We start from the raw sequence: 12,641 nt of genomic DNA on the forward strand, positions 1-12,641 counted from the left end.
CCCCCGCCCGCCCCGCTCCGGCTCGGGCGGCGGGAGGACCCGGAGCTGAGGCGCCCGAGCCCGCGGCGGCGGCCGGGACGATGTGGTTCTTTGCGCGGGACCCGGTCCGGGACTTCCCGTTCGAGCTCAGCCCGGATCCCCCCGAGGGCAGCCCACCGGGGCCCTGGGTCCTGCACCGCGGCCGCAAGAAGGTGAGGTTGGGCCCCTCTCCGCAGGCCGCGGCCGGCCTCGGCCTCGCCTAGTCCTCGCCGCCGGCCCCGCCGCGTCGCGCCCGGCTTGACGTGGTGACCGAGGCTCCGGTGCAACGGGCCGAGGAGGGGGGCGGGCAGTGCCAACGTGGCGGGCGGAAGGACAGAGGGACCGACGGCGGACAGGGCGGGGGTCACGTGGGACCCGGCTAAGTCCCTGGGGGGCTGACCTGGGAAGAGACCTGCCCAGAGGCCCTTTCCTTCCGTTCTGGGGACCCTGTCTGGGAGCTGGTGAGACCCAGGCTGGGTAGAGTGGACAACCAGTACCCCACAGCCCAGGCCGCTGTGTCCTCCCCCAGGCCACAGGCAGCCCGGTGTCCATCTTCGTGTACGATGTGAAGCCTGGTGCGGAAGAGCAGACCCAGGTGGCCAAAGCTGCCTTCAAGCGCCTCAAGACTCTCCGGCACCCCAACATCCTGGCCTACATCGATGGGCTGGAGGTACCTCCTGCCATCCTTCCCATTTCTGCCCCTCACCTTCTCCTAGACTCCCACTCCCTCTCCACTCTGCCTTTCTTTCAGTTTCCAACCCATGAGCCTCTGTAGTCCCAGATTTGATTTCCCATCTCCACTACCTCTCCCCCCATTCTACTCCCTGGCCATGCCCTGATACCCGTCTCCTTCCCCAGACAGAAAAGTGCCTCCATGTAGTGACAGAGGCTGTGACCCCCCTGGGAATGTACCTCAAGGAGAGGGTGGAAGCTGGTGGCCTGAAGGAGCAGGAGCTGTCATGGGGACTTCACCAGATTGTGAAAGCCCTCAGCTTCCTGGTGAACGACTGCAGCCTCATTCACAACAACATCTGCATGGCTGCTGTGTTTGTGGACAGAGCTGGCGAGTGGAAACTTGGGGGCCTGGACTACATGTATTCAGCCCAGGGTAATGGTGGGGCACCCCCCAACAAGGGGATCCCAGAGCTTGAACAGTATGACCCCCCGGAACTGGCTGACAACAGTGGCAGAGCTGTCAGAGAGAAGTGGTAGGTGATGGAGGCAGCACACCTCAATCTGCCCTTTGCTGGGGGCCCTTGCAGCCTCAGGATCCTAGACTAGCTGGCACGTCCCTGTGCCTGTTTCCTGCCTGACTGGGGAGAGAACCAGGGTCTCAGCAGTGGTACCCACTCCAGTGCTTCCAGAGACCTCAGGGTGGTCAGGGCAGGGTAGACACAGACTTCATTGCTGAGTAGTTCTGATTTTGAAAGCTGTGTGACCTGGGGCAGATGTCCTTGTTTCTCTGAGCCTTACTTTCTTAGTCCATTAAATGGGGTGGATGAAACCAGTTGCTTGGGGCTGATGGATCAGCTGAGGGACCCAACAAGGGCCGGCCATGCAGTGGGTACATGGTGCCCAAGGCAGGTTAGAGGCTGGCACTAGTGGGTGTGGGGCCCAAGCAGCTCTGGGTTACTGCACAGGTCAGCGGACATGTGGCGCTTGGGCTGCCTCATCTGGGAAGTCTTCAATGGGCCCCTACCTCGCGCAGCCGCCCTGCGAAACCCTGGGAAGGTAAGTATCTGAGCCCTGGCTGTTCCAGGCCCTTCCTTCCTGCCAGCCACCCCAACCCCTTCCCTGACACTGAGCCTTTCCCTACAGATCCCCAAATCCCTGGTGCCCCATTACTGTGAGCTTGTGGGAGCCAACCCCAAGTTACGTCCCAACCCAGCCCGCTTCCTGCAGAACTGCCAGGCACCCGGTGGCTTCATGAACAACCGTTTTGTGGAGACCAACCTCTTCCTGGAAGAGATTCAGGTGCGTGCCCCACTCACCTGGGCTTTGCCCTTTATTCCTCTCCACTGGCTCCCACCCCACTTTCAGGTCTCTCACAATTGGGCCCTCTGGAGGCATGGGCTGTGCAGTTATGTCCTTTGGGTGCAAAGCCTGGCTTCACCTATTCTTGCTGTGTGACTCCATGGCTGAAGCCCAGCCCTGATGACAGTGCCTGCTTCACAGGAGTACAGGAAGGAGTCTGTGACTTTACAGCACATGGTATAGTCCTCTTGGTGTCCAGGATTGGTTCCTGGACTCCAGAGGATACCAAAATCCACAGATGCTCAAATTCCTTATATAAAATGGCACAGTATTTGCATATAACCTCATTTTCCCGGGTTTGTTCTTTTTTTTTTGTGGTACTGGGGTTTCAACCCAGAGTCCTGTAGTTTTTATATCATCTTTAGATGACTTATAACACCTTATGCATGTCAGTGCTATGTAAACAATTATTATACTGTATTGCTTAGGGAATAATGACAAGAAAAATAAGTCTGTACATACTCAGTACAGACAGTATTTTTCCTCTGGCATATTTTTTATTTTATTTATTTTTTTAGGTGGTACTGGGGTTTGAACTCGTGCTTGCTATGCAGGCTTTCTACCTCTTGAGCCACTCTGCCAACTCCCCTGACATTTTTGATCTGTTGTTGGTTAGATCCACAGATATAGAGGGCTGCTCTGCTAGGGCACCTAGCAGCTCCATACAATGTCCCGGCTCAGGTCCCCATGGGTGCCATGCCCTGTTCTGAACCTCAGGGTCCATATCTGTATAAGGGGGAGTGTCACAGCATCTGCTGGCCCTGAGGATTGTCATGGAGAATGAAGGGGGGTCACCTTCTCTGACCTAGCCGTGTGATTCCCACAGGTGGCTTGTGAATCTGAAGTGGGACAGGAGGGTGACAGATACTCCAACAGACCTCAAAGGAGCAGAGTTGGGGGAATCTTGGCTAGTGTGGGGAGCAGGGAAGTCTGAAGGAGGATGGGAACTCTGAACTGCATCTTGAAGGAATTGCTGGAAACACTGGCCTCCTGGCCAGTGTGGAGGCAGCAGGAACTTTGTTACATGCTGTTCTTTTCACATGGCTGGTGCCACCAGGTTGCCCTTCCCCTACAATGTGTCCCACAGGGAATGGGCTATTTCTGGATGGCCTCCAGGAGACTGTGGGAGGGCAATACCCATGGGCCCCTCTTCCTGGTGTTGGGTACAACGGTGGAAGAACCCACACTCTTGATGTGTGATCTTGGATATAGTTTGGCCTCTCTGGGCCTTACCGTCCATCCCCCAACTTTGGAGTCACAGCCTGCCTCCCATGCTGGGTTGAGCTGCTCAGGTCCAGCCAGCTGTTCCCCCATCCCTAGCCAGAGATCACTTTCCACATAAGCAGCAGCTATGTGGGTAGGGATAACAGAGGGCACAGAGACTCTGGAATAAGGACTGCCCCCCATTTTTTTTTTTTTTTTTGAGACAGGGTCATACTGTAATAAGCCCAGGCTGGCCTTGAACTCTCCCATCCAAGTACTAACCAGGCCCAACCCTGCTTAGCTTCCAAGATCAGGCATGTTTAAGATGGTACAGCCATAGACTGGCCTTGAACTACCAATCCTGCCTTAGCCTTCCAAGTGTTGGAATTATAGGCATAGCCACCATGCCTAGTATCTGGTCCTTTTTTCTTTTTTTTTTTTTCTTTTGGTGGCACTGGGGTTTGAACTCAGCCTCCCTCTTGCTAGGAAGGTGCTCTTACCAGCTCTCTGGTCACTTTTATTTTCTAGACAGTCTTGCTATATATATAGCTCAGTCTGACTTCAAACTTGCTATGTAGAACTTGCTTTGTAATCCAGGCATTTTTTGGTCACTCTCAACTAGTGATCTTGACCATCAACTTTCTTCTTTACTCTTTTGTAAATGGGGGAATTATGCATCTCTCTCTTCTCTCTCTCTCTCTCTTTTTTTTTTTTTTAAACATTTGTTAGGCAGGTGCTCTATCACTTGAGCCACTCTGCCAGCTCTGTTTTGCATTGGGTATTTTCAAGATAGGGTCTTGTGAACTATTTGCCCTGGCTGGCTTCGAACCAGGATCCTCCTGATCTCTGCCTCCTGAGTAGGTGGTACATCTCCTTGAAGGGTATAATGCAGTAGAGGCTCCCTGACTACTTCTTAGGTGTGTATCTTTAAATAAGCTGTTTGCCCTCTCTGTGCCTCAGCTTCCTTATTGGTAACATGTGGATTGCATTGGTACCTACCTCATAAAGTTGTGGGGAGGACTACTGAAGGTACTACGTGTAAAGGTCTTAGCACACAATTTTCTCAGAAAGTTGGAGTTGGGATTATTACAGCTTAGGGAGGTTAGGAGAGCTGATGAAAAATTTTGAGCTGGTAGCCTGGCCCATTTTGGCCCAGGAGGGCCAGGTCTGGAGGGCAAATTGTACCTATTTCCTGTCTTCCCATGGTCCACTAGGAACTCCACCCAGCATGGAGTTGTGAGTGTGCTCAACCAAGCCAGGGCAGGAGAACCTTACCTCTTTCAGCCTCAGTTTCCTTATCTGGGTTTTGTGAGCAGTAGCGGTGATGCTGACAAAGGGTCTGGTCCCCCTACTTAATTCTCTTCTAGCTGTAGGTAGGTGGCAGAGATAAGAAGGATGGTTGCTAGTAGCTCATTATGTGTGTCAGACACTGCACTGGCAACTTTTTGTTTGGTTTGTTTTATGTTGAGGAAGGGTCTCAGTGTGTAGCCAGGCTGACCTCCAATTCTGTGATGCTGTCTCGGCCTCTCAGGTGCTGGGATTTCAGGCATGTACCACCATGCTGGGCTTGCTGGCAGTTTTTGGTTTTGGTTTTGTTTTTTTCCAGTACTGGGGCTTGAACTCAGGACCCAGACCTCGAGCCACTCCACCAGCACTTTTTTATGAATGGCTTTTTTGAGATTGGGTCTCTTGAACTATTTGCCCGGGGCTGGCTTTGAACCACTATCCTCCTGATCTCTGCCTCCTGAGTAGCTAAGATTACATGTGTGAGCCACTAGCACCCAGCTTGCTGGCAGTTTTTATATGAGTTTTCTAGTTGAATCTTCAGAACAACCATGTGAAGTGGTAGAATTACTCTCCCATTTTACAGATGGGGCACTTGCTAAAGGTCATAGGGCTAAGTGGGAGAGCTGGGCTTTGAACCTAGGTAGTTGGGCTGCAGAGCTCACAGCTTTGCTCCTGCTCCTGCCTCCCCTGTGGCTGGGTGCGTGTGATTAGACTCCTGGGCTCTGTCTTTGTTCCCTCAGATCAAAGAGCCAGTGGAGAAGCAAAAGTTCTTCCAAGAGCTGAGCAAGAGTCTTGACTCCTTCCCTGAAGATTTCTGTCGGCACAAGGTGCTACCCCAGCTGCTGACTGCCTTCGAGTTTGGCAGTGCTGGGGCCGTGGTCCTCACACCTCTCTTTAAGGTAAGCAGGGCCAGGAGCCCCCATGAGGGGGACCTGGAAGGTCTCAGGAGCCACTAAGCTTAGAGAGCTGGTCCTGCACATCCAAACTGCCAAGAGAAGGCCTTGAGGGTTGGGACAGCCCTGTCCTGGGACAGGCAGCCTAGTCAGGGAAGACTCAAGCTCATGTAAGGAGGAGCTTTCCGCCAGCATCCTGATGGTTCAGTAAGCCAGAGCCCCTGACCAGCTGCAAGGAGGCAGTGGAGACTTCTTGCCCTTGGGAGGAGAGACCCTGTGCCTCCACATTCTTTTTGTCTGCAGACCCCTTGCTTCAGAGTCCTGGTTCCCAGGACCCAGGGACCACCCACCTAGTACCCCATTTTCCTATTTTCTGTCCTGATCACTCAGCTCCCTTACTTCCAGGGACTGGATCCTCCCCCGTTCTTTAAACCCCTAGGCCACTCTCTCTCTCTCTCTCTCTTTTTTTTTTTTTTTTTTTTTTTTGCCATACTGGAGCCTACACCTTGAGCTACTTCACCAGCCCTTTTTTTGTGATGGCTTTTTTTGAGATGAGGCCTCACAAACTATTTGCCTGGGCTGGCTTCGAACCATAATCCTCTGGATCTCTGCCTACTAAGTAGCTAGGATTACAGACATGAGACACCAGCACCTGGTCCTAGCCTATTCTTACATGGACACCTGCCCTTCCCCACCCTGCCCAGCGAAGGAGACCCTTTCTCTTGAAGGCACTTACTGGAAGGGAGAAGACGGTCATCAAATTCTGTTAGGTGGACCCCACAGAAATTGTAGGCAGAATTCTGTGTGCTTGTGGTGCCTGATTATAGGGAGGGTCACGAAGCTTTCAGCACCCTCCCTAAAAGACTCAGAAATGTTAAGGCCAAGTATGGGCAGAGGAGGCTGCTGAAGATATGCTACCCTCCACTCTGCCATCACCCTATCCCTACCCTGGGGAACCAGCAAGAATCCTGAGTAAGTCCAGTGAGTTCCATGGTCATCCCGTCTTGAGGACATGGCTAAGTTCCATCTTCTGCTCCTTCCTTCAGGTGGGCAAGTTCCTCAGTGCTGAGGAGTATCAGCAGAAGATCATCCCTGTGGTGGTCAAGATGTTCTCATCTACTGACCGCGCCATGCGCATCCGCCTCCTCCAACAGGTGGGGGTCTTGGCCAGCCCCTGCCCTAGTCCACTCTCCCAGATCCCACCCTGGCTGCAGGGGAGGTACCTGCTTCACCCCCAGCCCCAGGAAGGTGGGTGGAGTTCCTGCCTTGGCAGTACAGAGCCCCAGAAACACCTGTCCTGAACATCTACACAGGTGAAGGGCCAGGGAGGCCAGGCTTTCAGAGGTACAGCTGGTGACAGAACTTATTACAGCCTTGGTAATGCCCCTTATCTCCTGGCTTAATCACTCTGGCCCTCTAGGGCAGGAATACAGTCTCCTGTCAACTCCAGGGCAACTGGGAGTATCGGATTGTTGGGATCTAGGATAGAGGACCCTGGTGAGCAAACAGGAACTGGTACCCGTCTCCTAGGTACTAATCCCTCCCCAACTGTCAAAGGCATCAGCTCTCCTGAGACCAAACATAGGCAGGAAGGGGCTCAGGAAGCTGACTTAGCTGGTCAGTGTCTTTGGAAAACCAAAGCCAGAGGGGTCCTGCACTGGGGGTTGGAGGGGCCGTCTGTGTTCTCACACCTCACTCTGGGCCACAGATGGAGCAGTTCATCCAATACCTTGATGAGCCTACAGTCAACACCCAGATCTTTCCCCATGTTGTTCATGGCTTCCTGGACACCAACCCTGCCATCCGGGAGCAGACAGTCAAGGTGGGTGTGGCCATGCCCAGAGTGTCCACCCCTGGTTTTCCAAGGCATGGAGGGGGGCTCTCCAGGCCACAGAGGCCTTGGTTTCAGCCTGTGAATATTAAGCTGTAGGAGGGGCTGTATGTACACATGCATGTCAGTCCATGCTGGAGTGCAGCCTTATAGCCCATGGGGGCACTGCAGGGGCATGGCCTACAGTACTTTCAGCAGGTGCACACTGAGATGTTCATTGCCCGGCCTGTGCCCTATGCTGAGATATACGTACAAGGCAGTCCAAAGCCCCTGTCCTTGAGCAGGACAGAGAGTGGACCTGGCAGACAGTAGAATTAGAAAATGGGTATTATGTGAGAAAATGAGCAGGGCTGTGTGGAGAGGGGGGTTTGCAGTTTTAAAAATGAGAATACCTTGATCTATGAGGTGACATGAAAGAAATGTTCTCTGCAGAAGGAATAGCAGATGCAAAGGCCCTGAGGCTGGAAGCTGCCTGGACTGCAGAAGTAGCAGTAAGAGATTTAGTGTGGCTGAAGGGGGATGGTGGGAGGTGGAATCAGCAGGGTAATGATGGGGTGGGGATCCTAGTGCCTTCAGTGGAAGTGAGGCCAGAGCCACTTGGAATGTGGAGCACGGGAGTAGCAAGGTCTGACTCATTTTAAAAGGACCACTATGTTGCTGTGTGGAAGGAAGTTGGGACACTGTTAGGGGCTGTTGCAGTGGCCCAGATGAGAGGTGGTAGTGGCAAGTAGTGGGTGGAAGGAAGGTGCCACATTCTGAAGACGGAACTGCCAGTATTTGCTGAGAGTCAAGGATGGCTTTGAGGCTTCTGGCCCTAGCTACTGGAAGGTTCTGAAGGTTAAGTTGCCATTTACTGAGAAGACTGAGGAGCAGGGTTGTAGGAAGAGGTGGGCCCTGGCTTGGAGGACTCTTCTTGACAGCCAGGTGATGTCCAGCTGGCCACAAGCAGGTTATGCATTTGTGAAGTTTAGGGGAGAAATCTGAGCTAAGGGTACACACTGGGGACTGTCAGCTAATAAGGGGGTATCTTAGCTTTCTGTTGCTGTGACAAAACACTGAGATAAACAACTTTAAGGGGAGGGGAAAGAGTTGTTTTAGGTCACCGTTCCAGAGCTTTCAGTCCATTGTACTTGACTCCATGTGTTCTGAGCATGTAATGAGGCAGTGACTCACCTCATGGCAGACTGGAGGCAGAGACAGAGGAAGGGGCCCCCAAGGACCCACTCCCTTCAACTGGGTTCCACTTCCTAAGTTTCCAACACCTCCCAACAGCCCATCAAATTGTGAACCAATGCACCAGTGGCTCTTGTCTGTAATCCCAGCTGCTTGGAAGGCTGAGATTGTGAGGATCACAGTTCAAGTCCAGCTGGAGCAAATGGTTTGCAAGACCCCCATCTCCAAAATAACCAGAGCAAAATAGACTGCAGGTGTGGCTCAAGTGGAAGAGTGCCTGCTTTGCAAGTGTGAAGCCCTAAGTTCAAACCCCAGTTCCATCAAAAAAAAAAAAAAAAAGTATAAAAAAATTGTGAACCAATGAATGGATTAATCCATTGAGGAGAACAGAGCACTCATGATCCAATCACTTCCCCAAAGCCCCATCTCTGAACATTGCTGCATTGGGGACCAAGCATTCAAGACATGGGCTTTTTGGGAACATTCCAAATCCAAACCATAACAGGGACATGTAAAGCCATGAAATGGGTAAGAGTGTTAAATATAAAAGAAGTCAGCTGGGTGCCAGTGGGTCACGCCTGTAATCCTAGCTACTCAGGAGGCAGAGCTCAGGAGGATAGTGGTTCGAAGCCAGCGTGGGCAAACAGTTCTCGAGACCCTATCTCGAAAAACCCTTCACAAAAATGGGGCTAGTGGAGTGGCTCAAGTGAAGGCCCTGAGTTCAAGCCCCAATACTGCAAAAAAAGAGGCCAAAGGATTGCCTCTGAAGACTCTGTACTTTTAAGATTCTGAGTGACCAGCAAAGTAAGAGGAAGACCAGAAGCAAAAGCTTCAAGGTGGAGAGAGAACTTGGGGGTGTTAGAACTGCTGAGAAGTCAAGTGTGATGAAGCTAAAGAACTGGACATTTAAATTTGCAACTTGGAGGTTATTGGTCACCTCAATCCGAGCCCATTTGATAGAGTGGGGTGTATTGGTATAAAAGTCTGAGTGGAGCACAGGCAGGAGAGAACAAAGGAAAAACAGACAGGAATACAGACTAGGTGCTTAAGGGGAGGACAGAAACGGGGATCCCCTTCCCCAACTTGCTGGGGAGGGCAGGCCCAGGCGGGGTGTGTTTGGCAGGCTGCTGAGAGCCAAGGGCCACCAGTTGCCTTTGCATTCTCCCTGGAAGCCATTCTTGCCCTGGCTCACAATACCCACTGTCCCCTGCACCCCACAGTCTATGCTGCTGCTGGCCCCAAAGCTCAATGAGGCCAACCTCAATGTGGAGCTGATGAAGCACTTTGCAAGGCTGCAGGCCAAGGATGAGCAAGGCCCCATCCGCTGCAACACCACAGTCTGCCTGGGCAAAATTGGTTCCTACCTCAATGCCAGTGTGAGTGTCCTGCACAGCTGCCATAAAACCATAGCCTTCTCTGGGGCTAGGCCCACCTTGTATGGTGGGCCCTCATCTTCCCAGAGACCTCACCCTGGGCATTACCAACTGAAGTTTGAGCTCCCAGAGGTAGGGTGGGCTGTGCCAGGTCACACAGCCGGTAGGGGGTAGATCTGGGATCTGAATCCAGGTCTGTCTGAACCTTAACCAGATTTTGTAAACATCGGCTCATGCTAGGCCTAGACAGTTAAGGGGACTACATGACCAAACCAGGTCAGCAGGGAAGAGGAAGAAAGGCTCATGCTCCAGCCCCAGAACAGCTGCTGTTCTGGCCCTACTGCCCTGAGGCAGCATGGAGCCCAGCAGTCTGGGAGATAAAGTTACAGGTAAATTCTCTCCATTTAAGTATATATGATAAATTCACACTTTTTAGACCCTGGGGACCCCACAGATGGCCCATTCTGGGAAGTAATAAGACGTGGTGGTTCTGGGCCCAGTGTTGACCCTACACTCAGGAGTCCTTTCTCCTATCTTTCCCCCCATCCTTCCCTGCCCCAGACCAGACACAGAGTCCTCACCTCCGCCTTCAGCCGGGCCACTAAGGACCCATTTCCACCATCTCGAGCTGCGGGTGTCCTGGGCTTTGCTGCTACCCACAACCTCTACTCGATGAATGACTGTGCCCACAAGATCCTGCCTGTGCTTTGCAGCCTCACTTTGGATCCTGAAAAATCTGTGCGGGACCAGGTGAGGCACAGCTGGTGCTAGGCCGTGGGGCTGGGGGTTTGAGGGATGTCCAGGTCCTGGCTGGCCTGGCAAGCTCTCAGACCCTGGAGCCACAATCTCTGCCCCTTGCTACCTCATAGGCCTTCAAGGCCATTCGAAGCTTCCTGTCCAAATTGGAGACTGTGTCAGAGGATCCTACCCAGCTGGCAGAAGTGGGTAAGTAGCCCATGCTTTTGTTCCCTCTCTCCCCTGCTATGTCCTTGACTATCATCTTGTATGTCCCACCCCCAATGGGGTATCTGAGAGCTAGAAAAACTATCGAATAGACTTGACCCTCCCCATTTCATACCTGGGAGGGCCCAGGCCTGAAGAAGGGAGGGGGCCACTACAAGTCACTCTATTTTAGAGCTTGCCTTTCTGTCACCTGTCCATGGAGCCTGAGGTACCCATACCTGCTTCTCTCTCCCACACTGACCAGAAAAGGATGTCCATGCAGTCTCCAGCCCTGGAATGGGAGGAGCTGCGGCCAGTTGGGCAGGCTGGGCCGTGACTGGGGTGTCCTCCCTCACCTCCAAGCTGATCCGTGCACACCCTACTGCTATGCCAGCTGAGACCAATGTGCCCCAGAGACCAGTGCCCGAGGGTGAGTGGCCCAGCCTGGCTGCATCAGTGCTGAGATGTCTATGAGATACTGACACCCAGGAGCCACTGTTGCCAGCCTCCCCCTGGGGTGGTGAGAAAGACATAGGGATGGCATGGGATCCAGTTCCTTTGTGGGCTTCCTTTCTTCTTGTCCCTTTCTTTTTGTGCCCTTTTCCCCTCAGCAACCTCAACCCTGTCCCAAGATCTTCCTGAAAACTCAGGGACCTCTATTCCCCAGGACATCCTGTTCCGCCTCCCAACCCTGTCCCTGCTACCCCCACAACCTCAAGCCACTGGGAGACACAGGAGGAGGAGAAGGACACAGCAGAGGATAGCAGTACTGTTGACAAATGGGATGATGAGGACTGGGGCAGCTTGGAGGTGAGTGGGCTGGGACCTTTCCAACTCAAAGCCACAGGCTGCCATTCCGGGAGCACAGATGGCTAGAGTCAAGCCTTTCCTCCTCGGCATGGTATCCCTGGCAGGTAGGCCTGATGGAGTTGGCCACTGTAGGCCAGAGCCATCAGCTGAACCTCCACTCAACTCCAGGGGACCCCAGTAACAGGCTGGGAAATGGGAGAATTGGCAGGAATTAGTTGGGCAGCCCACTGACTGCTCACTCTTCTCTGCACCCCATTCCTTCTCCACCTGCTTGTGTCTACCCAGTGCCAGGGTTAGCAAGGAGAGGCCACTCCCAAACCAAGCCTCCTGGGGAGGATGGAATGGGGCTGCCTGAAGGGGAATGATGTGGAGTTCTGGGCCAGTTTTCCAATTTGGCCCCCAGGGCTGTGGGGAAGGTCACAAAACATCTAGACCTCATCCCTTGCTTCATGAGGGCGATGGCAGGTAGGGGTCAGTGGATCAACTTTATAGCTAGGGAAGGAAAGGAGCAGGAAGGGTGGATCCCATGGCTGGGAAGGAGCTGGGACTAGCTTACTTGCCCTTTCGGAGGATGGGGGTATCATTCATTGATCATGCCCCGCTTCTTTCCACACTACAGCAGGAAGCTGAGTCTGTGTTGGCCCAACAGGATAACTGGAGTGCCAAGGGCCAAGCAAACCAAACTGTGCAGGTGAGCTGGGTCAGAAGGGAGCAGGGGGAGGGTGTTGTTCTGTGGGCAGGATCTGGCTCTTCACCCTACCACTCTATCTCTACCCCACTCTTCTGAAGGTCAGCCACACAGACCATAAATCCCTGGAGTCAGACTGGAGCAGCTGGGAAGCTGAGGGCTCCTGGGACCAGGGCTGGCAAGAACCCAACTCTCCAGAACCACCCCCTGAAGGCACACGGCTGGCCAGCGAGTATAACTGGGGTAGCACAGAGCCCAACGACAAGGGTGATCCCTTTGCTGCCCTATCTATACGTTCTAGCACCCAGGTACTGGTCCAGTGTGGGTGCAGATTTGGGTAGACCTCAGTGAGGAATTGGCCCCTGCTGCAGCAGCCTGCATTTCCCTTT

The 12,641-nt window shown here is 53.2% G+C and overlaps 1 protein-coding gene across 8 annotated transcripts in view; it reads left to right on the forward strand.

Annotated features, from left to right (window-relative positions):
- Scyl1 (SCY1 like pseudokinase 1) overlaps positions 1 to 12,641 on the forward strand; it is a 13,058-nt gene continuing 417 nt past the window's right edge. For 3 of the 8 annotated variants that reach the window (XM_074049004.1, XM_020164905.2, XM_074049009.1), the window contains exons 1-15: positions 1 to 191; positions 548 to 688; positions 877 to 1,226; positions 1,659 to 1,749; positions 1,837 to 1,992; positions 5,283 to 5,441; positions 6,482 to 6,589; positions 7,144 to 7,257; positions 9,660 to 9,815; positions 10,374 to 10,562; positions 10,682 to 10,757; positions 11,020 to 11,184; positions 11,422 to 11,564; positions 12,184 to 12,255; positions 12,354 to 12,560. In XM_074049004.1, coding sequence (XP_073905105.1) covers positions 81 to 191; positions 548 to 688; positions 877 to 1,226; positions 1,659 to 1,749; positions 1,837 to 1,992; positions 5,283 to 5,441; positions 6,482 to 6,589; positions 7,144 to 7,257; positions 9,660 to 9,815; positions 10,374 to 10,562; positions 10,682 to 10,757; positions 11,020 to 11,184; positions 11,422 to 11,564; positions 12,184 to 12,255; positions 12,354 to 12,560 — 2,238 coding nt within the window. In that variant the 5' untranslated portion in view covers positions 1 to 80. The remainder of the gene's footprint in view (positions 192 to 547; positions 689 to 876; positions 1,227 to 1,658; positions 1,750 to 1,836; positions 1,993 to 5,282; positions 5,442 to 6,481; positions 6,590 to 7,143; positions 7,258 to 9,659; positions 9,816 to 10,373; positions 10,563 to 10,681; positions 10,758 to 11,019; positions 11,185 to 11,421; positions 11,565 to 12,183; positions 12,256 to 12,353; positions 12,561 to 12,641) is intronic. The other 5 variants (XM_074049005.1, XM_074049006.1, XM_074049010.1 and 2 more) reach the window with 3 other exon arrangements.

This window comes from Castor canadensis, chromosome 1, assembly GCF_047511655.1.
Source record: "Castor canadensis chromosome 1, mCasCan1.hap1v2, whole genome shotgun sequence".
NCBI lineage: Eukaryota > Metazoa > Chordata > Mammalia > Rodentia > Castoridae > Castor > Castor canadensis.